The sequence below is a fragment of the Podarcis filfolensis genome (genome assembly GCF_964270895.1).
Source record: "Podarcis filfolensis genome assembly, chromosome: 1".
NCBI classification, from domain to species: domain Eukaryota; kingdom Metazoa; phylum Chordata; class Lepidosauria; order Squamata; family Lacertidae; genus Podarcis; species Podarcis filfolensis.
In genome coordinates this window covers 57,904,283-57,932,276 of record NC_139604.1, presented here as the reverse complement: position 1 = coordinate 57,932,276, position 27,994 = coordinate 57,904,283, and the positions used below count along the sequence as shown (strand labels likewise).

General features: G+C 42.5%; 2 protein-coding genes across 6 annotated transcripts; one reads left to right on the top strand and one right to left on the bottom strand.

Moving 5' to 3' along the window:
• Positions 1-2: 2 nt before the first annotated feature.
• RIC8A (RIC8 guanine nucleotide exchange factor A) lies at positions 3-25,031 on the bottom strand. Of its 5 annotated transcripts, none has more exons than XM_083613167.1 (13): positions 24,921-25,031; positions 24,761-24,831; positions 22,343-22,558; positions 19,685-19,869; positions 14,830-14,877; positions 11,789-12,403; positions 10,285-10,379; positions 9,424-9,574; positions 8,622-8,717; positions 8,128-8,272; positions 7,077-7,221; positions 5,816-5,935; positions 3-1,268 (listed from the first exon to the last, which is right to left on the bottom strand). In XM_083613167.1, the coding sequence occupies exons 4-13, from the start codon at positions 19,766-19,768 to the stop codon at positions 1,133-1,135; spliced, it is 1,635 nt and encodes a 544-aa protein (XP_083469293.1). In that variant the 5' UTR covers positions 19,769-19,869; positions 22,343-22,558; positions 24,761-24,831; positions 24,921-25,031; the 3' UTR covers positions 3-1,132. The 5 variants fall into 5 exon arrangements, with proteins under 5 accessions (XP_083469293.1, XP_083469294.1, XP_083469296.1 ...); XM_083613168.1 differs by lacking the exon at positions 24,921-25,031 and adding an exon at positions 21,676-21,748 and having other exon boundaries at positions 24,761-24,894; XM_083613170.1 differs by lacking the exons at positions 19,685-19,869; positions 24,921-25,031 and having other exon boundaries at positions 24,761-24,892.
• BET1L (Bet1 golgi vesicular membrane trafficking protein like) lies at positions 24,985-27,885 on the top strand. Its single transcript, XM_083626150.1, has 4 exons — positions 24,985-25,105; positions 25,641-25,732; positions 26,136-26,192; positions 26,947-27,885. Exons 1-4 carry the CDS (start codon positions 25,087-25,089, stop codon positions 27,112-27,114), a joined length of 336 nt encoding a protein of 111 aa, XP_083482276.1. The 5' UTR covers positions 24,985-25,086; the 3' UTR covers positions 27,115-27,885.
• The last annotated feature ends 109 nt before the right edge of the window (positions 27,886-27,994 follow it).

Sequence of the window (27,994 nt, the reverse complement as noted above, 5' to 3'; positions counted from 1 at the left end):
TATTGTTATCTGAAGGCTTCATTTATTCTAGTGAAAATCTTTATATTTGTGCTAAGTTCAGAAACTGTTGGCAAAGTTGGAAACAAAGTAGGAGATGGGGGCTGCTATTTTTAAACAGAAAAGCCTATGATCAGGATGAAGGTACTAACAGGATGAATGCAGAGTGCTATGGATATAGGGGAACTGAAGCAGATTTAGAGTGCGGTTAAGCAATTGGCCTTTTGTCTGAAGAGCACAGAGAGTGAGAGTAGTCCAGAAACTAAACATGGTAGAAAGAGGAACATGGTGTCAAGGTTATAGTGGGGGTTAGAGGCCTCCTGGCCCCAAATTATCAGCAAACGCAAACATTAATGTCGCTGTGAGCAAAGGATATCTCAGAGTTTTGCACATTATCTCAGATAATGGACACATACCACACATATACATACTATTTCAACAATGCACGTTTCCTTACCTGCATGTTTCCATACACATGTAATGTGTCTTAAAGGAACTGCCTAAAAATGTGACCGATTGCCACACACATTGCACTTATATGCCTCCAGGAATATGCTTTCTTGCATTTCACATGTAAAAAAATGCAGGCTTCTCATTGTTCACAAATTTCTATAATATGCCCCAGTCGTGTATGCAAATAGACATTTACATTTGCCAAGAGTATCTGTGTGTTTTAAACACCACCACGCTGTATGGTTGCTGCATTATGTGCTTTGCACAAGTATCAATGCACGCGCGCACACGCACACACATATATATCACCTGTGTGTATCACATTTTAGTCCCATACAAGTAACTGCAGTGCACTCACAGCACCCTTAAGTGCTACTAAACCTCCTTGATATAATAAGAGATTGCCCTTCCCTCCATGAAATTTCTGCTCAAAAATCCCGGGAATCGGAGTGTAATAATCTTGTGGACACAGAGGGAAAACAGATCAAAAGAGCTAAGCTGTAAAGAGCTCTCTAAGGTAGGAGTGTTATAGAGCTAGAGAAGAAACAGATGTTATACCACTCTGGGCGGTGGAGATCCATCCCATGGGAAGTCTTTTCTTGGGACTGGTCTCCTGATACAGCACCTGTTACAGAGAGAGAATAGAGGGTCCATAGGTTTTTGAGGAACAGGAAATGTTTTTTCAGTCCAATTCCAAGTCAGAGTCAGATGATAACCTCTCCTCAGATATCTGATGGACAGCATCCTCCAAGGAGGTTACATTGAGAGAGGTTAAATTGCCATCTGGATTGACCCCCATTGGTTGGATGACTCGTTGTCTGCAATGGAAAGGAGAAATAGCACAGTCAGAGAGGGGCTCCTCATGATAACATTCTTAGAGAAACCATCAAGGGAAAGCCTACATTAAGGACACACCAGTAGTATACCCACTTTGAGAAATGTAATTCATTTGTTGATCCTAGCAGAAATAGTATAAAATAGCCACACATACCACCACCAGTAAAAACAGCCCCAACCCTCCCTCAGTTTGGCATCTGGTACGTGCGCTGGCATTGCTTTGCTCACATCCAGAATATAAATACTCACACCATGGACAAATGCTATTTGCTCAACTACAGATGTTGCTCTATTAACATTTCTAGAAGAGAATTTGAAGCTTTCGGATGAGATTCAATTACTACTGGTTTTATATGACAATCTACAGTAACCCAACAATCTACAGATCATCAGGTTGTTAGGCAGATTTCTTTTCAGATTGGAGATTGTAGTAACTGAATGGTGCCATTGGCAAAACATGTGCTCAGTCACTGAGCTACCTTTAAGGATCAAGTGGAATGACTTTTCCACTGCTTTTCTATCTCCTAGGGCCCTTTTAGTCCATCAAGGGAACTTGGTCAGTGGATTCCAAATATGAAGAACATTTTTCAGTCATAAATATTCTTCAGGAGAAACTACTAAGCAACAACAAATGAATCCAATCAGAATGTAGATTTCTTAATCCCATTTAATCAAATGTAAATGAAATACTGTATAATCAGTGTGTCAGATCTAAGAGTGTTGTTTAGATTTCTTGGGTAGAGAGGATGTACTCTCCATTTTTAGCCAGAAAGCAGTATTTTCATGCTCGCCTACATTCTGACTGAAATCAATTTATATGATGAACCATTTCCACTGAAAGGAAAAATATTTTTTGTTTGAAACTCAGTGGGAAATGTGGAGACTAGCTTGCTAATGAAGGCTTTTCCTTCATTTTACGGTGCACTGGAGCTCTATTTTTGGCTTCATCCCTAGTTAAAGGGCACATTAGCCATGCACCAAATGCTAATTATCAGCCTTTCTGAACCTTCATGACACATCCTGGAAAAGTATAAGGGTGTGATTTTCAGAGAAGTTAAGGTCCAAATGCAAGTTTGTAACAATGCTAAAATTACACTGGAAACCCAGGAAGTGATTGCTCCAGAATATTTCTCCGCTAATCTAGCTGGAAAATGCCTCAGGGGTCCTTCTGATTAGGCCACGTCAGCAGCAAAAGAAAGTGACATTGTAGTGGAAATACCATTAATGAAATGCTCAGACTAGCATTTCTGTCTGTCTAATGCACACTGGAAACATGGGGCATCTGCATAAATAGACTGACGGCTGCTCAGCAAGATGTCATTTGAACTCCTTAGGTAGATCCTGGACTCCTGCCCGCACTACTCTTAAATGATGTATGAACAACTACTGTAGAGTGAATGCCTGCTGGGAAGGAGAATGGGTGGCATTAGCTGCCATCTGCCTTTGCAATAGTACTTCCTACTAGCAGCTAGCCAGAGTTATCACTACATAGCTTGCAGAATGAACTTTGTGGAGATGACATTCAAATGTATAGTGAAGGTAAGTGGTGTGCAATCCCCCAGGGTGCAGATTTCCATTATTTCCAGTCATCACACCCAGTTTATCCAAGGTGTTCATCTTCCAGCACAGATGAACCACCACCTAGAGCACTGATTTTGGGTTCCACTTCCCCCTCAAGATTCTAGAAAATTTCTGCTTTAATATTAAAACAAATATTTCCAATCCTCATTGTTGAGGAAGAAACTTAATGATATATGGTCAACATGGGGGGCCACCAGGGGGCGCATTGGAAGATGGCCGACAATACCATCTCTCCGACCCACACGGGGTAATTAAGAGGCTGTTATGGGAGTAGGCAGCCTCCCTTGTTGCCCCAAGGAAATGGGGAACACTGCCCTTGCCTGCTGTGCCCATAAATCACCCCCTAATTCGAAAGAAGGGGGTGAGGGCCCTAGGCAGAATGCCCCCGTGTGGCCCTCGGCTCTCCTGGACGCTGTCTCTGATCGCGCACTAGCTGCAGCAATTTGAAATAATTAATTATAAAAGAAGCAAATGCACATATTTCAAGTGAAGAAGGGGAGTGAAGTCTGCTAATTTAAGTGATCTCTGCGAAAGAAGACGACGGGTTGGAGAAACAGGAATATTTTACGATGAAGATACACCAAAGGCTGGGTATGTTGACAACGGGACTGAATGGGGGGGGACCTTTTTTTACTTTCCTTCTATGTGATTTACAAGAACCCCTCCTCATTAGAATTGTCGGTTGAACTGACCCAAGCAGGATGATTAAGGTCTGTGTGGAGATAAACTTTAACCAAAAGTATGCTTTATGGAGATCGAGAAGCAATAAGAGCTTTTGGAATGGCGCAGCAATTAATTCGGAGTCGCCATCTTGCCAAAGGATTTATAGCCGAGAGAAGGAACGGACTTGTTTTCAGACTGCATTCCTGCATCTCCTCAGAGGTTTTGAGAAAGGAGGCAGATTGGTGAAGATTAATGACGCTAAGACTGTTTTGATGTATGGAAGTGATGTTACATGGAAAACGTCTGGATATGGCTACTGGATAAAAAAAATAATATACACGCAGGATTACAAACTGTCTAACCAGCTTGTGGAGACTATCAGAGGTCACAAAGAGAAAGGAAAAATATATGAAAACAACAACAAGAGATGTGGAAAAACAATAAGAAAGGACTGGATAGTACTGTGAACATCATAAGGTTAGATTTGTGGACATTAAAACAGCAGTAAGAAGCAAGAAGTTGATTGGACCCCCTTCAGAACTTGAAATATGGGTACCCCCAACAAAAATTTAAAATTCGGCTGTGTAATTTGGAATTTATGTAATTTGGTTTGATTTGATGTGATTGGTTGGTTAATAAAAAATTATTCTTAAAAAAAAGAAAAGATATATGGTCAACATTTTCCATGCCCTGCTACTCTAGTTCCAGTAGTCAAAAGGCCAGAATACCAGCACCCTTTTGGTATGTCACCTGTCATTGCCTTCCTATTGCTTGCCACTAAGCTCAATATACCGTATTTTTCGCCCTATAGGACGCACTTTTTCCCCTCCAAAAATGAAGGGGAAATGTGTGTGTGTCCTATGGGGCGAATGCAGGCTTTCGCTGAAGCCTGGAGAGCGAGAGGGGTCGGTGCGTACCGACCCCTCTCGCTCTCCAGGCTTCAGGAAGCTATCCGCAAGTCTTGCAAACCCGGCGGGAGGTCCCGCGGGCTCGCAAGGCTTGCGGGCAGCAGCCTGCAGCCCACAAGCTCGGGGGATGGCGGGGAGGCGGAGCGCCGCCACCCTGCTATTCCCCGACCTGGTCTGGAGGCTGGCGGGGGAGATAAGCAAGCTTGCTTCCCCCCCCCCGCCAGCCCCACAAGCTCGGGGGATAGCGGGGAGGCGGAGCGCCGCCACCTTGCTATTCCCTGACCTGATCTGGAGGCTGGCGGGAGGGAGAAGCAAGCTTGCTTCTCCCCATCGCCAGCCCCACCAGCTCGGGGGATAGCAGGGAGGTGGAGCGCCACCACCCCGCTATTCCCCGACCTGATCTGGAAGCCGGCGGGGGGGGGGGGAGATGCAAGCTTGCTTCTCCCCATCGCCAGCCCCACAAGCTCGGGGAACAGCGGGGCAAGCCGCTGCCCCACGGAGGCTAGAGAGGCTGTCCCTGAAGGCAGAAGAGGGAGACGGAGCGCTCCGTCTCCCTCTTCTAGCTTGGGGATGGCTGCACAAACCTGGGGGGGGGAATAAAAAAAATTTCCTTGATTTCCCCCCCAAAAAACTAGGTGCGTCCTATGGGCCGGTGCATCCTATAGGGCGAAAAATACGGTAATTCTCCTAGTCCACTAGCAGTTTCAAAACAGTCTAAATGCTTTTTAAAATATGAGAAGCACACTATTTCATTCCAGCAACCACATTTGAAGCCATTGAGAAAAGCCCTACTGTCACCAAATGATGGAAATCCGGTGTAGCTGTTGGTTACCATGAGAGAGGAGGGAAAGGCAACAGGGAGCTTGACACAGTGCATGGATTGGCACCCACACTGTGCTGAGCTCCCTGCTGCCATGCCCCCCTCCCACCTTTTAGTAACTCACAGTGATGCACAGCATTGGGAAACCAAGAGAGCAATGCTACCCCATCATCCACCACTGATGGCAGGGCAGTACTTCACTCCTTTGATTCTTTCAGACAGTTGGTTCCACTTCATTCCCATTCAGTGACTGTTAACACATAATGGCTTAATGGACAAAATCATATTGATATCCTGTGCTACCTAACAGGCTCATGCCTGTTTTCAATGGCCTTTCTCGATGTTAATAGTCCTCTTTCCTAGGAGCTCACAATCTAAGACAGTCCAATGATTTGGAGGATAAAAGAGGTCAAATGTAAGTCAACAATTCAGAAATTATTCGTTTGAAGTGAAAATGAGCTTGGAATTTCAGAACCTTTGATTTTAAGTGGTTGACCTCTTTTAGCCTGCTCTTCAAACTGCTGACCCACTTCCAGATAAATCTATCTCGTGGTACCTTGAGAGTTTGTCAAACATGTTCACCAGTTTCATTGCTTCAACCTCTTTCTGCTCATCTGTCATCCCCTCCATTGGGTTGGGAAGCTTCTCCTCCACACGTCCCGTTATAGGGTTAATGCTGTACGAGTCAGTCAAAACAACAACACACAGAAAGAAGGCAGAAGCATGTTCATTTAAAAGGCAGATATATTGACCACTGGCTTAATGACTGTTGACTGTACCAGAGATGTAGCAAACATTCTTCAACACTACATGCTACCAAAGACCAAATACTACTAAAAAATTGAAAATGGCACAGGATTCTTGCTAGGGCAAGTGGCAATCCACCTACTGACATGCATGCCAGTTTTGATCCCCATTTGCACTGGTTATCATGGAAGCAGGGGAAGAGGAGGTTAGAAGCCCAGCAATCTAGTGCTATAATTCACATGCCTATCACAGACATACACCTTTTACATGAGAATACAAAGTGCTTTTGTGTCTCTATCCCCAAAGTGTCCAGAATAGCACTCTTGACTCAGTTCAGTTCAATCTTATCCCTCTCATTGTCCAGGTTCTAATCTTCACCCCTTTCCCAGTAATGTTCACTTCTCCCTCTTCTGAATTGCAATAGTCCCTACTTTAATAAATTTTCTATATGTGCAAATGCATTCACATGTATCACAATATAACTGATGAGCAGGGGCAAATGGGAAGAGGTAGCAGAAGGAAAGAACATTGACATGGGATTGTGAAGTTTGTGCTAATAAAACAGTTAACCAAAGAAATCCGCAAGATGGATTTAATCGTGAATGATGGAAATTCTGTATATATTTGGAATGGAAGGGAGAATCATCTGCTAATGAAGGGGATGGGAGGAACGGGACAAGGGATAGGAAGAGAGAAAGCAACCAAGATAAATGGGAGTGGGGAGGAGTCAGAACCTCTTTCATGACAGAGAAGCTTTCGTACATACAGCCACCTATAAATGGAGTTCAAAACAAAGGTTTGTGATTCTCTGCAGCAGATTATAGGGGAAAGCTGTTGGTGTAGACATGCAACTGTGAAGACGTGGCAGGCAGTGAATAAGGCCATTAGGCATGGAAGCAGATAACCACAGTATTAAACACAGGGAAATGAACATCATGCCAATAAGAACGTTGGAAAGAAAAAAATGAGTAATGGGTTGAGTGAGGAAAAGTTAACAAGAAAAGGACTTGTGCCAAAAGCAGAAGAAAAGGCAATACTTAAGGAAGCAATGCATACAAGGGGGTCCATACTTGGGTTTTGCCTCCTTGTATTCCTCTGTATCAGTGTCTTCATCCTCAGAGTATTCTCCTTCTGTCCGACCTCCTGTCATGAGGCCTCGGGCTGCCAGGAGCCCCGCAGCATTCCCATATCCCGTGTACTTCACAAACCGTGACACTGTTGAGGAAAATAAAGGCAAAAGGGTCATATTCTTCTGCTGCTACAAAAACAATCTGGAAAAGACTGCTGAATTCAAATGATCATAAAACCGACTCTTGCTTATCGGACCACCTTTCAAGGAATGATTTCTTGCAAGCCTCTCAAGTCTGTAAGTCACATTCAGAGCTGCTTTACTTCACCTCATTTGCTTCTCACTCTCCACCTGCTGTATAGGCCCAGGGAATCCCCTTACCCCTGTAGCAGCAGGGAACCCAGCTTCTTTGACCGTTAAAGATATTTGTATTGCTTTTACCTCAAGCAAATATAATATCCACACTAGAAGAAATGTGTGAAATGTCATATGGGACTGGTTGTAGGCATCTATGGGCTGGTGCATGTATTTGGAGGGAAACAGTCACTTTGCAAAGGAAAAATAGGGAAAACTGTTGCCATTGTCCTAACATTCAGCAAAAAGAGTGATTTAATTGTGAAGTGAGGCCCTTTGATTGAACTTGAGAGAGAATATGTAAGTATGTGGCTATCAAAGCTTAAGTTTGGAATTCCCTCCCTTTTTACAACAAATATTTTTCTTTCCTAAGTGTATCTCTAGTCAGTGAATGTTTAGGGTGAATTATTTGGTTCTGTTTCATTCCACCCTTACCCAGGCAATATGTAATTTTGCCTTATGACTCATAAGTGAATTGCCTCAGCTCTTAGCAGCCAAGCCACCATTAAAACATATTCTGTCTGTCTACCCCAGTGCTATGAATCTTTCAGCAGTTACGAAGTTGGATGGATCAGTCTATTCACTCAACTGCGTTTTCAGACAGTCAATGTTACAAGACATTGTAACATACAATGTCAGACATACAATGTTACAAGACAACCTTCACTAGATGAAATAGAACATGGAAAGGCACACACCACTCTCCTTGCAGAGAACAAAGAGGAATTCCGCAGCACAGTGCTTGACATCAGTGTCAATGTGAGTCATGAGGCGCACAAGCTTATTTCTCAACAAGTTCCCCACCTCCGGTCTATTTTTCACATCCCGCAGTGGAGGGAGTACCTGCAATCCCATGGAAAGGGAAGAGTTATTTTAAAAGGCCTTCCTATTACGTTGGTTTTCATAAGGCCCTGTAAATATTGCTCCAAAAGTGCCACTACATCTTTGCAGAAACCATCATGGTGACTTTTGCCACTTTTACATTAGGCAGACACATGCCCACTCACACTCATAGCAAGGGATTCAAAGCATTTTTCAAAACGATAGGATCACACACAACCTTAGGTGACAATTTCAGTATTTCTACAGTATATATTTCCAGAATGATGGCATGGGTGGGACTTGCCTTACATTTTTGCTGGATCAATGGAAGCATTATTGCTTAGGATCCTATGTAATTTAAATACAGTACCTTAGCTTTAAGGAATTTCCTGGTCTGCCGATGGGCTCGAGCACTCTCAGTCAGCAAGTTCAGCACAGGGGTCAGGCTCTCCTTAAGCTTGTGACCCTATAGAAGAGCCCACAAAAAAGAAGGTGGTAATAATAATCACAGCCATGTTGTTTCCCATGTAGGGAAAAAATACACCAGAGTACAAATTTTTTTATGGAAGGATCTAAAAACACTAGTTTCCTTTCTCTGAAACAGAGCAGGTAAATGGCAGCTCAGCTGCAGGCAACATAATGAATCATCAGAGTAGATCAGGCACCCCCAACCTTCGGCCCTCCAGATGTTTTGGACTACAATTCCCATCATCCCTGACCACTGGTCCTGTTAGCTAGGGAACATGGGAGTTGTAGGCCAAAACATCTGGAGGGCCGCAGGTTGGGGATGCCTGGAGTAGATCATAGGCATAGCCAGAGAGGTGAGGGGGGCAGCTGCCCTCCCCAATGAAGTAAATAAATAAATAGAAATACTTAACTAACTGACCAATTGCATTGCAGATATATCTGTTCTGTCCCGACCCCCAACATAAAGTCTCTCCCCCCACAAAAAATAAATCCTGGCTCCACCCATGGAGTAGATATACCTTATAACCCATCCCTTTTCTCAGATGAAACTTTATGGTATAAGAAATTCAGGGTACGCACCAAAACCTGTAACACTCTGTAGTTCCCCCTTCCTCTCTAAGAAATATTACAGTGTATTTCATTGCCTGCATGAAAAGAACCTGAAGTAAATGTGGGTGTGAGGCAATGAGGAACTTTTCACCCACCCTGTCAAGACGTCGGTCAAGGAAATCCAGCAGAACATTGACAGCATCCATATTGACTCCCATATATTCAAGCGAGCCCGGATGCACCTTGGGGGCCAGCAGGACATCCAGACACTTGAGAGGCAGATTGCCCAGAAGGTTGACTGTGTGGCTGAACATGCAATGCAAGACAAAATATGCAAAGGAAGTAGCCTCCACATCAACAAGGAACCATTTTGTTTTGTTGTTTAAAGCTGACAAAAATCTAGTTTATTTCCATTTTCAAGCACCACGGGAACAAGACCCAAAACTATCCTTGCCTTGGCATCGTGGCAAGACTATAAACACTCCTGAGAACATTTAACAATAGAATTTACTTCTCCCATGTACTGCCTCAATTTTCTCTTCCCTTCCTTTGCTGTTTTCTGATGTCCATTTTTAGATTATATCAAACTAATTCTTTATAAAGTGCCATGTACTATATCATCATCAACAACAACAACCACCAGTAGCCAGTGGCGAAGCAACATGTGGCAGCCCCTGGAACGGAGAACAGGCGTGGGCATTGCTGGTGCGTGTCCCGGGGGCGTGGCGCGTTGCCTGCGGGGGCGTGGTGCACATCCCAGGGTTGCGTGTCCCTGGGGGCAGCCACAATGGCACTCATCCTCCAAATAGTACCCGGTGTGGCACGCTCCCCCGCCCCCACCCCCCCGTACAGAAGTGCAGGTAGCACTATATCAATCAGTATCAGCAACTAAAGTTCTTAGGTACTAACTGTGTCAAATTGACCTGACCCCAAGATTCTTGAATACCCAAGCTGTATGGCGGTCATGATGTTTTTTGTTTTCCCAGCCAATCCAAGTTTTTCACCAGGATAATCACCTGTGAAATTCTTCTGTCCGATCTTCACCATCTGCTGAAATCATCAGGCAGTGACGGAGGAGGGCACCCAGGCGTCGGTACAGAGCAGCATCTTCCTGGCCCCAAAACACAATGAAAAGCCTGATTATGAGAAAGGAACACATCTCTCTTGTGCACAGTCTGTTGGTTGCAAAAAGCTATGCTTTATAGTACATTCTCAAAATGGAATGTAATTCTAGTCCAAAGAAAAACTGTACCCAAGGAAACTAAAAATGTGCGTAGCTGAATTACCCTGCTCAGAATACAGCCCTTAACAGAGTTCCTGGCACCATTTTGTGGAGAAATGTGGGCATAGTAACCAAAGTAGGGCTGAATGAAGTAGTACGAGACTCCTTCATTCAGCATTTATTTCTTCCCTTGACCCCTTATCCTTCTCTCTGGGTGTCTTGATTATGCTCCCACAATTTTGTCTAAGCTGCTTTCTTCCTCCTCTTTCCCCACAATGTAAAATTATGCAAAACAACAATTAAATTAGGCAGCAAGAATATAACGGTTAAATTAAATTAATTCATACATACACAAACACGGCAAATTGCAATTTTTTAAAAAAAAAATCCAGTCATGGAATTTGGATTGTCTGGTTGCTGAATCTGGAATATTTTCTTAATTCAGAACTCCAGATGCAAATATCGTTTCCCTACAGAGGTATACATATTTCTTCTGCCACACTTTACCCTCTCTTCTGCTGCTTCATGTTTCATTTATTTATATTTTTAAAGGTTTATAAACTCACATCATAAAATATCAGAGTAGAATACATAAAACCAAAGTAATTTTGTTGAGGATTTCTACAATCAAGCAGTATATAAATTTGATGAAATAAATAAATAGTATAAAATAGACACCCAGAAATTATATCCTTCACAGGTCTCCCTGAGCTCACAGTTCATTACTAATCCAGAAAGTGAGAGAGACTCTGGATATTTTAAATAGCTTGATCTGCTAGGTTTTCATCCTGATTTAGTTAGTAAACACGACACTGGCAGTACCTTGCCAACACTGCTGCTTACACCTCAACACCCACAATGCTAGGCTTTCTTTCTTGAGTTGCCATGCATTGCTGAAAAATAGATTCCACCAGATTGTAAGATATCTGATTTTACCATGTTTTAGAACAGGACTGTGGAAGCAAACACAACATAATTTTAGAAATGAATGTTTTCATTCATTTAGCCTTTCTTTTTAATTGGCTTTGAGTGTGCAGGAATTTGTGCTTTTGTATGTTGATAAATAGGCCTGTTTATAACAAGAGTCAGCCAGTGGGCATGAGCAGAATTGACCAAATATATAGGTGCTCCCACAGAACAAATGCAGGGGGGTGGGGTGAACTAAGTCAGGCACCTGCCCCCTACCTTTCTTAAATAGTGTCTATAAGCACAGGAATCATGGATGAAAAAAACGGGTACATAAAAACAGAAACATATCACAAAATTGAGCTACCAAAAGCTCCCTCTGAGTATCTTACCTCATCTACCTCCCTCTTGCTGGTGTCAAATGTGATATTGAAGAGCACTTTCAGGATCTCCATGGCACGCTCCACCTCCTGCCGAGGTAAAGGAGCAGAAGGGTTCCCCTCAGCAGCTACCTCGTGAGGGTCTAGCCACTTGACTCCCAGGGTGAGTTCCAAGGTATCTGTCATCAGACCGATACCCCGGAGTTCCTGCGCAAGCTGCTGTCGGATGTCCACCCTCAGTGCCGTCAGCAAGAAGAGAAGGCGCAAGTCAAAGAACTTTATATCGTGCGGGAGGTTTCTCTCGTTGTAGAGTTTGATGCGGTCTGTGAGGCCCACCACGAACCGGGCTTCGGAGGTCAGCTCCTGAGCCCGGGGACTGCTGAAGACAATGTTGCAGAGACACTTGAGTGCCTCCAGGATCACTTCAAGGTCTGGAACCTCCAGAATCTGCTCTTCTGCATAATCAATCCCCGCGTGCCTGGCCAGCGTCTTCAGGCCTTCCATGGTTGTGAAAGGGCCAAGGCAGCTTTTGTCTCGGGACAGGATCCGTATGCTTTCCAAACAGGTGACCTGGCAGGATGGCTGCAGCACCCTCTCCAGAAACTTGATCAGAAGCGCAGCCAGTTTCTGAAGCATTACAGAGGTGGGGGATGGGAGAAGAAAACGAGTAGTGAAGCAATAAACGTCTATGTGAAGAAAGAAAATTATGTCTGCGCTAGTGGATTGCACAGGTTCAACGAGCTACGTTGTACCTCAAACCTGCACAATCCATCCAGTGCCTCGGGCCATATCCTTCTTGGTCAGTCACTGCCAGTTTGGACCCCATTAGTACATCTGTGACACATGTTAATATACTGTACCACTTATTATTTGAATGTAGAACAGTTTATAATTTTTAAATAAATAAATATTGTTAAAATAAATGAGGCTTTTTTTGCCCAAATGTGCACTGCTCTACACTTGCTTATATTGGGCAGGTTAAAAACTTAATAATAAAAACAGCAGCAGCAGCAACTGCATTTGCAATTTTAATGACAAAACCTCTGGTGTTGTCAGCAAAATTCTAACTCTAGGTCATTAATGAGCAAGTTTAAAAAAGCAGGTTTAAAAATGATCCTTAAGAGGATTCCACTTTCTATACACACACCCTCATTGGTTTTAGTGATATGTAGTTCTTTGCTTTCTGCAGGCCACAATAAAGCAGCAAAATGATGCAAAAGTGAATGGAGGAGTGCCATGGTGGAGCTTCAGTGAAAACAGATACAGTATTTAAAAACAGGCACATTTGTAGTTTCATAGGTTCTCTCTCTCTCTCTCTCTCTCTCTCTCTCTCTCTCTCGTCTTCTCTTTGTATCCTTTTGTTCTGCAGCACGTAAGGTAAAGGGACCCTGACCATTAGGTCCAGTCGCGGACAACTCTGGGGTTGCGGCGCTCATCTCGCTTTACTGGCTAAGGGAGCCAGCGTACAGCTTCCAGGTCATGTGGCCAGCATGACTAAGCCGCTTCTGGTGAACCACAGCAGCGCACGGAAACGCCGTTTACCTTCCTGCTGGAGCGGTACCTATTTATCTACTTGCACTTTGATGTGCTTTCGAACTGCTAGGCTTGCAGGAGCAGGGACCAAGCAACAGGAGCTCAACCCATCGCGAGGGCTTCTAACAGCCGACCTTCTGATCGGCAAGCCCTAGGCTCTGTGGTTTAACCCACAGCGCCACCTGCGTCCCTTTCTGCAGACTATGGGCCAATTTAATCCAAATTCAGTAAAGGTACAGAGGTGTATCTATTTTTGGAGCATTATCAGCAAACACTTGTTTAAATGCCTTTTTAACTGATGCTAGTGAGCAGGGCTGTTAATGCAAATAACTACTGTTCTCCTCAAAGAATGGTGGCTTATTTCTGTCAGAGTTCAAATCCAGAGAAGAGAAACTAAAAACAGCTGCGGGGTGGGGTGGGAGAAGAGAACAAGTCACAGTAGCTTTCTGCCCTGAAAGTGAATGCAATAAAAATATCTGCATAGTCACTATATGCAGTTACATCTTGATCCCCCTTTTCTTTCTGCAATTTGGCTATGCAGTAAAACTCAAGGAAGCTTCCTTGAACAGATAAAATTATACTGGCTGGTGCACGTACTGAAAATGTGCCTGCCAATGTATGACCCTATTTATTACATTTATATCATGCCTTTCCACATAATGACGCCCAAGTTGCCCAATATCAAGTAAAATAAAAATACAAGATAAAATAATCCCATACACATAAAATACTACCTATAAAGCAAGCAGGTAAAAAACATGTCAATAAAACTGCCAGTTAAAAACAGCAACGGTACTTTTTATTATCTAAAATAGTTAAATAAATATTTAATAATCAAATACTTACCTATCTATCATAATAGTATTAATAAGATTGGTTATACTTATCATTAGTAATTGTTCATATTATTTTAACAGTTAAATAAAAGTTAACTATATTATTTTAAATAGACCTTTTAGACCTATATAAACAGAAATGTTGACATAGAAGGATCACAAACACTACAGCTTTACAGGACTTATGGTTTGATGTAATTGGCTTAGCACTGCTGCCTCATCAAGGAAACTTCATGAGGGAACTGAGCTCCCATTATTTATTGTGACTGTGCCTCCTCCTAGAAAGGCCTTTCTGTATAAGCACATCACACAACCACTAGTCAAAGTAGATTATTTGCTACTCATCTCACGGCTCTAAGACTTGGGGGGGGGGGGTTAACAAAAGAAATGGGACCTGGATGCAACAGGTGCCTCGCTATCAAATTGTACTCTGCTTCTTACCCAGCATGTGGTTTTATGAGGCAGCACCATCAGCCACCCTCTAGCTGCTACCAGCATGATTTCATACTTCTTGAGGACCATAATATACATGAAGCATGCTTTTGAACTAGACACTTTTGTTCAGAAGGAAAAGCTTCCATGCATGTAGGAGGAATTCCGTGCTTTCAATGTCTAGGGCAAGCCACCATCTCACAGCCTCAGTGATCCTGATGGAGTAAGCAAAATAAGTAAATAAGTACTTACCCTCCTTTCTTCCTGTTCCTCATCTTCAAAGGTGAAACACTGTGATTTCTGAGAATGAAACAGAGACAACAGATATGTACTAGGAAAATAAACTTACTCTAAAAGCGCGAAAGGAATTTTAAAGCAAGTGATAATCAACTGATTTCTTCTGAACACCTAGTCCTACAGCATGCAACTCCAGTGAACACTATAAAGCAGTGAAGTTAAGCAAGAAACTGATAAATTCATACTGAGGAGCATATGAAAGCTATGATACAGTGGTACCTCAAGTTACAGACGCTTCAGGTTACAGACTCCGCTAACCCAGAAATAGTACCTCGGGTTAAGAACTTTGCTTCAGGATGAGAACAGAAATCGTGTTCCAGCGGTGTGGCGGCAGCAGGAGGCCCCATTAGCTAAAGTGGTGCTTCAGGTTAAGAACAATTTCAGGTTAAGAACAGACCTCTGGAACGAATTAAGTACTTAACCTGAGGTACCACTGTATAAGGAAACTGTGCAGCTCTGAACAATTCTACTGTTTCATATAAGGCTATGCTGAAGAAAACGTCAAAAGATACATAGGATGCAATTCTGAAGTAATATAAGACGCAGAACAAAGCAACTTTGGGGTGCAGTCCTTAAAGTACTTGCATCTGGAAAGCCCTTTGAAGCCACTGAGGATGTGCTCATTTGAACAACACAAAAAAACCGGTTCTCCATTCTGATGTCTTCACGAGAAAATGACAATCTAATTAGTTTCTCTTGACTTTGGAACAAGAAGTTTCAATATATTATTGTAGCCAATTTCTATTTGAGTAAAAATTCTTATGAGTCTGCAACATGGAAGATGGAAGAGGCAGTTTTCTCTAATTCTCCCTTCCTGCTGCAACCCCCTGCACTCTCTCTCATGCTTCTCTGGAGAGTCTTCCAACCTTCTAGAGCAGATTTTGTAAGGCATAAGGGACTGCAGGGGGAAAGTGAGGAAAGTTCCATTGCCCATTCATGAGATGCTCCTGCCAGCAAAAGAGGAACTCTGCTCAAGGGATGCTCCCACAAACAAGCCTAGTTATGGTCCAAGTTTTTGTTTTTGGAATGTGTATATATGTCACTTATGCAAATCCCTAGCTAGCCACTACTGATCATAATGTTCAAAAGTATGTTACATGATTTGTTTCATTATAAGGAGCTTAATAAACTAGAATGTACAGAACCTATCATGTTAGGCGTGACCAGTCACATTAAATCCTACACAGAATTAGAGACACTGGGCACTGAAAATATCTAGAGTCCATTTTTAAAGTATGCTATACATACTTAAAAAGTTGGAAACTTTGAATTAAATTCATTGGGTCATTTCAAAGCATACCTATTCAGTCTTGAGGTACCAGGATACCGAGACATCCAAACATCAGCAAAAGATTAATTGTTATGGTAAGGCAGGTAGACAGCTTCATCTCATACCACTATGGTTTTTTTCTTCCATTTACACTGTATGAATCTAAAATCTTTAATGCAGTCCTACACTCTCCACATCTTGTTCTACTGAAATTAACTGTCCTGAGATAACCTTACAATCATTTTAAGTGAGGGTAGATAGTGACATTTTTTCCACAATGAAGTGGTAGGGGAGCACACAGGGCTCTAACCTGAATTGTCAACTACCACTCAAAAGATTACTACATTCAAGGGCAATCCTCAGTACAAGACAGTTCACACAGCCCAGCCAGCTTTCCTGAAGGAAGAACACATGGGAAATTGTAAATAAGGACCCAAAATTCGAGTCCATTTGCTTTTTAAAGTCTTCTAGATTCTTTTTTAATTTTACACTACTATGTAAACATTTCATAATCACAATGTATTTTTTTTTTTAGCAAATTCACTTTTGCTATATATGAAGATGATTCTCAAACAGACACAGGCAAATCACTGTTGACAGGTCTTGTTCACACTCATCTATGCACATTCCAAAATCATGTTCACCTCTCTCAATCCTATCATATAGAAATGAAATGGAATACTAAGATTCCAAATTTAGGAATGATTTAACAATGCATTTTGGCTGTATGAAGAGGATTTCTTTAATGATCAGGAGGCCTTATGCTTCAGATCTTGCAATATGTTTTATTAGCAGCAGCAATGGTTTCTGAAACTCTGTTCTATGGTACTCTGAGGTTCCTTGAAAACCTATCAAGGGATCTACAATAGTTTTAATTTATTAGATATGTATTTCACTTTTGGACTGGAGTCCTCAGAGTGGCTCACATTCCACGTGGGAAGATATTGGGGGGGGGGGAGGATGAAGAACAACATTATCAATGAGAATACAGTGGTACCTCTGGTTATGAACTTAATTCGTTCCGGAGGTTCATTCCAGAGGTCCGTTCTTAACCTGAAACTGTTCTTAACCTGAGGTACCACTTTAGCTAATGGGGCCTCCTGCAGTCCCACTGCCACTGTGCCACCGGTGTGCGATTTCTGTTCTCATCCTGGGGCAAAGTTCTTAACCCGAGGTACTACTGTACTACTTCCGGGTTAGTAGAGTCTGTAACCCAAAGTGTTTGTAACCCGAGGTGTTTGCAACCTTAGGTACCTCTGTATTGGTAATGATGGGCAAGCTTCTCTGAAATACAGCCCTGCCCATTGAATCATACACCGTTTGCTATTGCAGACAAAGAACTAAACCATATTTTGTACCATCTTGTTTTGCTGGGGTAAGGAGGAGGGAGAGATACAGGAAGAATGGCCTATTACCACCTGAGTAGCCATGTTGATTATGACTGTAGTTTTCAAATTTTCTACTTTCAGGGAAACCCATGTTAACTTTGCTGAAGGGAAACCCCTACAACGTAGAATATTATGATGCATGTCCTAAGATGGGCAGTCCATTCATGCAGTGCTCTAAGACAGCCTACTGGATCTCATCATTGCCCTGTGGGAATTAAAAACACACTCTAGAGCACACTAATGTATCCCTTCAGCTTTACATTGCAATGGAAGATCAGCAATGGTGGGCAAGCCATTCTTCAGGAAAGCTTGCCCACCATTCTTGATCTTCTGATTACAGGATTCCTAATAAGTTTCCAAGGATCTCATGGGTTTCCCACACTACCGTTCAAAAACTCCTAGCAATATCTTGGTTCTGGTTTCATATTCTCCCAAGTATTCCTTCTCAACATCAAACAGAGATCACTCGTGTCGAAGAAATAAAGTTCTATAGCCTTTGCTGCTGCTTCATATACTGTCTGATTTATATGCAAACATCATTAGGAAAAAGAAAAATGAAATTCACATAATTGTTCCCTCAGTTGTTGAATAAGCCTACTAGCTGCACTCGATTCACTGGTAGCTGCTTGGCAATGACAGCTGAGAAGTGGAGCACAAATGTCACTGTTAGGTGTATAGCTTTTATATTCTTCTGTCACCATGCCTAAGAATTTTTTTTGGTAAAAACTAAGAAGTTTTTGGTAAGCATGACTTTTGCTTTATCTGCTGTGCTTCCTCTTATGGAGTTCCCTCTCGTGAATTCTTAAAATATCTCAGCATTAAACTATTTCCATACTGAGAGACCACAGTGAAGCATTTCTGGGTGCTCAGAGAATGGCAGTCGCTCTTCCAAACACTGATGGAGAAACACCAAAAGGTGGCCTTTCTGTTTACAAAGCTCTTGTTCTCTAAACTTCCTGGTAGAATATTGATTTTCTCTATCCAAAATCGCCTACAAATGCATACATACAGTACATACACATATATCCTGAATGGAGTTCTAAAGGTTTGAACCTTTTTCTCTGCTAATGAAGCTGATATTTTATCTACCAGTCTCTGCTTTATTCATGTTGTCATTGCTACAGCTGGAATCTTTGCACAGCAAAACAAGGGGAAGGCTCAGCAGTGGAGCACAAGCTCTTAATGCAAAAGTTCCCAGGTTCATTTCCCAGCATCTCTAATTAAAAAGCATCTCAGGTCAGGACTTGGAAAGACCTCTGGTCGAGGCCTCGTTGTGAGCTGAAGTAAACAAATGCTGGATTAAAGACCAATGATCTGACACAGTGTAAGACGATTTCATATGCAAATAAATACATGCAGTTTGCCAACTCATTTATTTTTCCTCTGAGGAAATACCATTTATGCTACATATAAAATGTGCAGCTTTGCTTATTTCCCACCTAATTTGAAGGTCTACCACAAGGGGAGTCACATAGATATGTAAACCAAAAGTATTCCTGATGCAACTGCCTGTAAATTAATGACACATTCACAGGAGCTTGATTCCAAGTTCTCAGATATGATTATCATTGAAGTACCTGGTTCTTGTGTCATTTTGAAACAAATCTAATGGTTAGTGCCTTAGACTGCTTGTTCTCACCATGTTCATTGTTTTTCCTCTCTTCCCCATCAGTTTTCAAATGCCATATCTATGGCAATCCCTTCATTAAGAGATTTTTTTAATTATCTAAAATTGCACACCGCACAGTAGTTCTATTCCACATACAGCTCCTCCTGGGGCTGCCTGTTTGTTAATACCACACATCTGTTTGCCACATAAAGCTCCTCCTTTCCCTTCTGCTCTCCAAAATCCGTCCTTCATTGCTAACATCGATTTTTCCAACACGTCTGACTCTGGCGAAAGCAGCACAAGCTCCCCATTACATACAGGAAAAAAGGGAGAGTGCAGTCACAAACAATCAATATGCAAAAGACCTACTCTTTGCAAAGGCAAAAAGATACTTGCTTGCAGTGGTTAACAACATTTTGTTGAAGCAATGCAGGCAGATAAAACTGAAGGCAGCTTATGGGGAACGGCACCAAAGCACCAGCACAGATTCTCCAGCTGATCTTCCGACTGACATCAGCCAAACAATTTCCAATGAATACTCACCTCCTGGTTGTAGATCTGCAGCACCTTGAGAATAGTATCTTGCTCCCCACTTTCGACAGTCTCTAGCACAGTCCGGAGCGCCATTGCTCCACAGTGTGGAGGTGGCCTGGAGTGCTGTAAAGTGTGGCAAGCGGCTTTGCAGTCTGGCTGGATAATTACAGATGCGCAGGGCCCTAATCACACAGCTGAGGAGGAGATGAGGAAAGCAAAGTGAGACTGCCCACTTCAATATGCCCAAAGCACAGAGCAGATGGATGATCCTAGTAAAACCAGCCAGCAGCTCACTCGCTCTCTCACACTAATCCTCTTCCCTCACTGAGCTTTGCAGCTTTTAAAAAATGCCCTCCCAGCAAAGCACCTACAAAAGCCTCCCCCTCCCCCAGTCTGAGGATTACCTCAGAAGGGATGCTGCAGCTCCCTGAAATAGCCTCCCTCCTCCAACTGTCCTGGTTTCTGTTACAGCACAGAAAAACCTAGAACCATCCCAGTGATATATTTAAAAAATGTACATAGCACAATATAGGCAGGCAAACACACACACACACACACACACCCATCTAGGTTAAGGTGGCAAAATCATTTGTCAGGTTTCCACAGATCTGAGTACCTTTTAAATTGACTCCCATTAGATCCAAATGCATGTACCTGGTTAAATGTATCATCTGCATTCAATTACCACAGAGTAACAAACATGGCAACTGTTTAAAGGATGTGTGGCCATGTTTGTTTCCCTCCAGTAGTCTTTCTAATCACAGCACATGATGTCAGCACACAGTGACAGGGTGAGGGAGATCAGCAGGCCATGCACACAAGCTGGGAGAGGCAACAAGAAGTCCATGCCTGTCCCATCTTGAGAGTGCTCAGCCTTATAATCAAGTGCATTCCATTTACATTACAGAATCCATCCTGGCCTTCTAAACTAAAATGCTAATCATGATGATATATGTCTCTTCCTGCAAGTTGCAAATTATGTGCAAGCCAGAATTACAGAAGCCTGATAACATTCCCAGAATGCCATGAGTTGTACTATCTAAGAGTCACGTCTCATTTTTAGAGGTGCCTGACCTTCACACTTTACATGTGTACTGAGGAAAACACTACCCAGCTGCCACAAAGTGTGAAATTGCTGTGAGCTACAGCTTACATGGACATAATTAAATACTTGCTATGAATTCTTTGCAAACCAGCAAAGAGTATGGCACAGAACAACATCCAAATAAAGAACTAAGAGATACGATGCTATATATTTATGACCAGATACAGGCAGGCATTGTCAATTCTGGCACAGCACCACCATTCTTGGATCCATAAATGCCTCATCTCATAAGAATTCAGCTGTCTTTTATACAAAATTTAATCAGCTCTCAGAGCTACAGGCATTGGAACAGTGGGGTATGTATGTGTGGAGACTGAGATGTAAACATAACCAGAGTATTAGAAACAAACTGCATGAAAATAAACAGCCTTCTGTACACATAGTTAATGCACGTCCCCACCCAGGGCCAATCACACAACTAGTTCCTCGCAACTGGAGCTGGATCAAGGTCTCTGTTGCTAAATCCCTGAAATCTTGTGGGGAATGTGGGCTTGTATGTTATCGTGTATTCTCTTTTAAACACTGTACAAAAAGTTTTATGACAGTTCTCTAACAATAAAATTGTCCCCTGATTTCTCCAAGCACCCTGGTGGATTTGTCTGGGGCCATTTGTCCCAAACTGGGACCATTTGTTTCAAGTACAAATTGCGATTTGGCATACTGTTATTCAACTCCTATTAGGAAGGTTTGCAATGGAGTGGCAACATGAGTTTTGTGTTTACAACAAATAATTCAGACCATCTTTTGCCATAAGGTGTAACCCATTTTCTAAGGGAACTAAAAAGGAAAATATAGAAGCATTGCATAAATTAGCTCTTAACTGCATAACAGTTTTTTGACATCAAGCATTGTCAACAAGTGAAAGTTTATCAAAGAATGAGGCCAATAGCTCAACTGATTGTATGAGTTAGCTTGTAACAGCTTGCGAAACAGATCACTTCCTTTATCTTATATAGACTTGTGATAATCTGAAACAAAAGCAAAGCATTTTTAATAAGGTATATACCTTGAAATAGGAAACATCTGGCAGTACTTGCTACAATGATTGTAGTTAGCACTTCCACTACAGGTCCACACACATGCAAGGATTTTGTAATTTAGAAACAGCCATATCAGTTTATTTTTCACCCATTTCCTGTGCACACACTGGAAAAAAAGATCAGCATCAAACAGAATATGCAAACCTTTGTATATGAATGAAAATGTAAAGCTGAAGTCAGACCTGTTTCTGTTTAGGCAAGCCATATATACATAGATTATGTTAATCATTTAAACTCCATCAAAGCCTACTGCCATCCACATCCCTCTGGAAAATATTCACAAGCTGGGGGAAATGGAAAATATCCCATTAACCTATATCCCAGCCTGTCATCCAACATGCAAGCTACATGACAGACTCCAAAATGGTTTAAAATAATATTGTTTATATATCCATTTTTTTTTCTTTTTTTTAAAGAGCAAAAAAAACATTTTCACTATAAATTCATGCCTAGCTAGTCCTACTAACCTGAATTCAGAAATTTAAAAACCAAACTAATCAGAGGGTGAGGGGGAAATGTTACCTTCTTTTTAGTTAAGCTGCCTTTTGTGTGTGCAGTTTTCGATCAGACTTCCTGCTTCATTTCCTGAAAACAGCAACTCTCCCTCCTTCCCCCAACTCTACCAAATGCAGTTTTCAAGAGCAGGCAGCGGCTTTGTTGTCATTCTGCTGGAAATCCTGCTAGCAGAAAACAGAGGGCGCAGTGGGGAACCACAATGCTGGGCTGCTCATCCAGAGACTGTAGAAGAGAAAGAACAGGTCTCTTGGGAATTCCACCCCTTTCAGTAACTGTCTTCAGGCTGATGGGAAATGGTGAATGCAAAACCATACGGGAAGTGAGAAATCATGGCACGGAGCAGATGATTGGCTACAGTCAACTCTTGGCTTTGCTCCCCAGGCAGCAGTCAGAAATGGCAAACCAGCATCCACAGATTGGATATCCAAAGGGTAAAAAAGAAATCACCTGGATTTTGTTTTACTCTTGGAGATAACAGACTTATGGAAACCCTTAACCCAGCTTGTTATTTCAAAGTCCTACTTTGATTCTTCACTAACTAGATAGATAATACTTTAATCTTCTGTAATGGTACTTACAGAAGCTTGTGTATCCTCTTACTATTATTGTTTTAAGATTTTGGCGTTTGTCACCCTGGATCCCTTTGAGATGAAGGCTGGGGTAGAAATTTAATAAATAATGACATAGATTAATGAGGTAGGAATAAATGCTACATCATTGTTCTACATAAATATTGATCTAGATTCTAGACAAACACTTAAATGTATCACTCTTCTATGTATAAGCATAAAAAGTCAATTGTACCAATATTTAACTACCCTCGCTCCAGGGGGCAACTTGTATAAAATATTGTGGGGGGGGGGAGGTAAGCCCTGCACCCCATAATCAATCACATGATGCAGTGCATGCACACCATTTGAGGGCTGGCCCCCTCAAATATTTTATTGGGGTGGCTGAATACCCCTTGGCCTCTAGGAGTTTGTGCCTATGCCTCTCTCTATGATTATTACACTAAGGGAAAAGTAATCCATATTATCTGTTCCTATCTACAGTATGTAAGCACTGTCTTTAAACATATAAACCACACACCCTCAATCGTGTTCCGGTCAGTTAACATGTCATTTTAGACTACTTTCTTGAATGAGTTCACTAACTTCAGTTCCACAAGGGATTTACCTCTGAGTAACTCCCCTTTGTCCCGCTCCTGCCAACCTAGCAGTTTGAAAGCACACCAGCACAAGTAGATACACTCTGGCACTCATCATGGTCTTCTGTGCGCCAGAAGCGGTTTAGTCATGCTTGCCACATGACCTGGGAAAGCTGTCTGCAGACAAACGCCGGATCCTTCAGCCTGAAAGCAGAGATGAGCATCACACCCCATAGTCGAATTCAACTGGACTTAACTGCCCAGGGGTCCTTCACCGTTATCTTTACCTAAACATTTATTTATTTAAAATAGTTGCAGGCTGCCTTTCTAATAAAGAAACTGCTCATTTTATCAAATAAATGTCTTTGAGCACATGCAAGCAGAGCAAGTAAACATCTTGCTGCTGTGTTATTTTATGAATAATTACCGTAGGTGCACCAACTCTGCATGCGATTACACTGTAAGCCATCACAACACAAAGTTATCTGGCCCCTCAATATGAAAATCATCCTTGCTCCTGGTGTGTTGGTAAGTGCTTCTGGACAAGACTGGACTTGCCCCTTATAAATGTATTTGGGCTTTCAGCCAGAATCCCATTCCCTTCAAAGGAACTTAAGCAACTTGCATGCAGGATGCCAGCCTTAATTACCAATTATTCTTTTGGAGTTATATACCAGTTCTTGGTAATTTTCTTGTATCCAGTACAAGAAAATTAGTGTCCGGTATATTTAACCTGAAGAAAAACACATGAAGAAATTAGATGAACTGGAAGAACTAACATACTCATAAATTGTTTACATACACAAAAAAGTTTCTGTAAGCTATTAGGTATAGGGACCCCTGACCATTAGGTCCAGTCGTGGATGACTCTGGGGTTGCGGCGCTCATCTCGCTTTACTGGCTGAGGGAGCCGGCGATGTGGCCAGCATGACTAAGCGAACCAAAGCAGCACATGGAAACGCTGTTTACCTTCCCACCTGAGCGGTACCTATTTATCTACTTGCACTTTGACGTGCTTTCAAACTGCACGAAACCTGGAAGGTATGAGCGTGGTGGCATAAAAATGTCACACTTTAGCATTTGGTTTTCCAAACGCCCCAAGGCTCACTTGGAAGAATAAATAATCTTATAGACCTGCACTGCTCAGGAAAAAAGGGCGAGGAAGGAGTGCCACCTTTTCCTCTAAACGACTTCTTGCCCTTTTAACACCTGTGTGACAGGAATTCAGCCAACGAGCCTTTGTCGCAGCCCACTAGAAGCCAGAGCGGGCCCCTTACGTGGCGATCCTGCCCGAGGCCGCGGACCATCCAAGTCGTTCCCGAATAACAAGGGCGACGAGGCCGCTCTCCTGAGGGAGGGAAGAGCAGGCGTTGCAGCGGCAGCCGAGGACAAGGCCTCCGCTCCCATTGCACCGCGCCCCCCCGCCCCAGCCTCCGCAAGAGCAGCCTGAGGCCACCTCCCTCTCTAGCCGAGGGGAGGGCCGACAGGAGGGGACGCTGCGGCCGAGGGGGGAGTTTCCTCGGCTAGCCGAGCCTTCCCCGCCGCCGCTGCTCCTCCTCCTGCTCTCTGTGGGCGGAGCGGGACACGAAGGCAGGAAGCGGCCATGGCGGACTGGGGGCGAGGTGAGATCGCGGAAGAGGCTGGCGAGGGGGCGCCGGAGCGGGAGCAGGTGGTGGCGGCGGCGGCGCTGCCTTTCCTCAGGAGAACGGGGCTGGGGGCGCCGTTGCTCCGGCTCGTCGCGCTGCCTCAGGACCTCCGTGGCCTGTGCTGGGGGTGAGGGACGGGGAACAAAGGAGGCATTCTGATCCTCCCCAGGTCACAGTTGCCACCTTCCCCCCTGCTCGGGGCTCCTGTGTCTTCTGTAGTTGGGTGACGGGCAAGGAGGTGGCAGCTGTTTTGCCCGTGCTTTGCCAGTGTGGCTTTCTGTTGTGGTGGTGGAATGAACTCTTCCCCCCACGCAGAGCATGCAGTGTGGGGTAACATCCCACACTAGCAAGTGGGGAGCCTGCTGTGCCCTGTGATGGTGAAAATAGGCTTTGGAGTGAGCATGGGGAAGGTCTTCAAAATAACCACACATTTTACCATACTACCTTTTGTTTTAACAGCTGTTATGTTTTAGCTGCACTAAGTGGCATAATTATTTTATCTTCATTTCAGGTCAGAATGCCAATGCTGTGGATGATATGTTAGATGTGGAAAACAAGCGTATGACCGAAAACCTAGCCTCCAAAGTCACCCGGCTAAAATCGGTTTGTAGATTACTTACTTTACCTGGGGCATTCACACCTACCTTTTGCCCTGTGCTTTCTAGGCACAGGGCTGTGCTTTGAAATGTCATCACTGAACATGTTTTCTTTATTTTGCCCCTGCGCTTTCCCATCAAAAACTTGCTCTTTCATGCTGAATTGGAACAAATGGAAATTTATGGTATTTGGGCAAAAAGGAAGTCTGGATGAGCCCTTGCTCTTTGATTGCTGTCTTGCTCTCCAGAAGACTTTGGTCTTTGAGGGTTTTTGTTTTTGTCCCCACCCCCCTTGTAGTAATATACAGAGAATTGCTCAGGAGCAAATGATATTCTTGTTTGCAGTTTTACTAGTTCTTTCTGAAAGTTGTCTAGGTGTCAATAACTGCTTCATTCTGTGTTTTCAATAGCTTGCACTGGACATTGACAAAGATGCTGAGGATCAAAATCACTACTTGGATGGCATGGTAAGCAACTGTTTGCACTCCTTAAGAATTACTGACGAAGCTCAGCATGAGCAGACAGGACAATTAGTTTGTATTGAAACATATTTCTGTACAGAGAAGAAATCACCCACAAGTCTATTGGTGTAAGTCGCTCTGTTCCAGAGAGTTAATGTGTTTTAGCCTGCCATTGTACTTCTGGAACATGCTCATGCACACGTATCTTTTTTTCCTTTCCAAGAAGGACCAAACTTGTTGGTCTTCTGTTGGTAGTGATTCCCTGAGAAACTGGTGTTCAGTGATCTGGTATCTAATGGCAAATATGTTGTGAAACTATTTCATGCAGTAAGGTTCGTGTCAAATATTCTGAATTTCTTATGCAAGAAGTACCTGAATGAACAAGTGTGCAAACCTTGTGTGGACCTTGCACAGACTACCACATGTTATAATGATCACGTAGAAGTCTTATTTTCTCACTGGGTTATCGCAAGGATAAATGAGATCAAAATATGCACGCAGTAAAGTCATTTAAAATTGTTATTGACAAGGTCAAATCTTGAATTTCACTAGTGTATTTTGCTGGTGTGGGATCTGAGCACATGTGTCTGCATTTGTTTGGGTTTTCTTTTTAAATATTAACAGTATTAAATTGGAATTCAATTAACTGAGTTAAATATATTTCTCTCACTGAAATATGCCATATGTATATATAATCATGTTGCTTCTTTCAGTAAGCAATGTCTTCTAAATAGCTTATTATTTCTACTCTTTGCATTAGGATTCCGATTTCATGAGTGTGACAGGCCTTCTGACGGGGAGTGTGAAGCGTTTCTCCACTATGACCCGGTCGGGAAGAGACAATCGTAAACTTCTTTGCTACGTCTCTGCTGGACTGATCGTTGTCTTCTTCATCCTCTATTATTTGGTGACAAGAGCACGGACTTGAGTAATTGTCAAGATTTTGTATTGGATAGTCGTTGAAGAGGGGGAAAAAACTGATGATGAAAATGGTTTTGGAAGATCTTCAGATCCTGAAAATATTACTCAAATGTTGACAGTGATCCAGAGGCACCTCTGTGGATTTCATTATCATCTCTGGATTGTTTTGACGCGCTCTCTTAAAAAGAATATAATTTATTCTGTCACTGTTCCTTTGAAAATTTAAATGCAGCACAATTCACATCCTTGTTGAAACCAAGTCTCTATATAATACCTTATTCTCTCTGTTGTCTGGGTGGGAAAGCATGCTGGTGATGCCACCTCTTATAATTTTGTGGTCAGCAGGAAAATCCTGACACCCAGGTCAGAGATGTTCAAGTGCCCAATTTAAATGAAAAAAGACTACCTGGAGGACTGTGATGCATCTCTTGAGAACTAATTGTGTTATGGACAACTTCTTCCTAGAAAAGCAACTTTGAATTTATTTCCACTTCTGTTAACACCAGCATTTATAAGTAGTCAAACAATCCTTTTTGCCTATTACTCTCAAGGACTTGCTTAGTAAAACAGAGAATATTCCTAAATGAAGGAAGAGTGAGAACTTGCACAAATGATTTAATCTCATTTTTTTCCTTCTTGTTTAGTCTGCCCCCTGACCAGATTATTTATATTTGTTTCTTGTTATACAAACCTTACCTTATAGCAAGTTAATGTATATTCGCTCTAAAAAGTTTGTCCAAATCATCCTTTCTGTTAAAGAATTTTATTGATTCATTGATTCTTGGTTAAGTCTTCTTTAGCTGGCTACTGAATAATTATCCACTTCTCTCTGGAATCAAGTAACATTTTGCAATACTCCTCGGTTTTAAAGTTTGTTACTAGGTTCT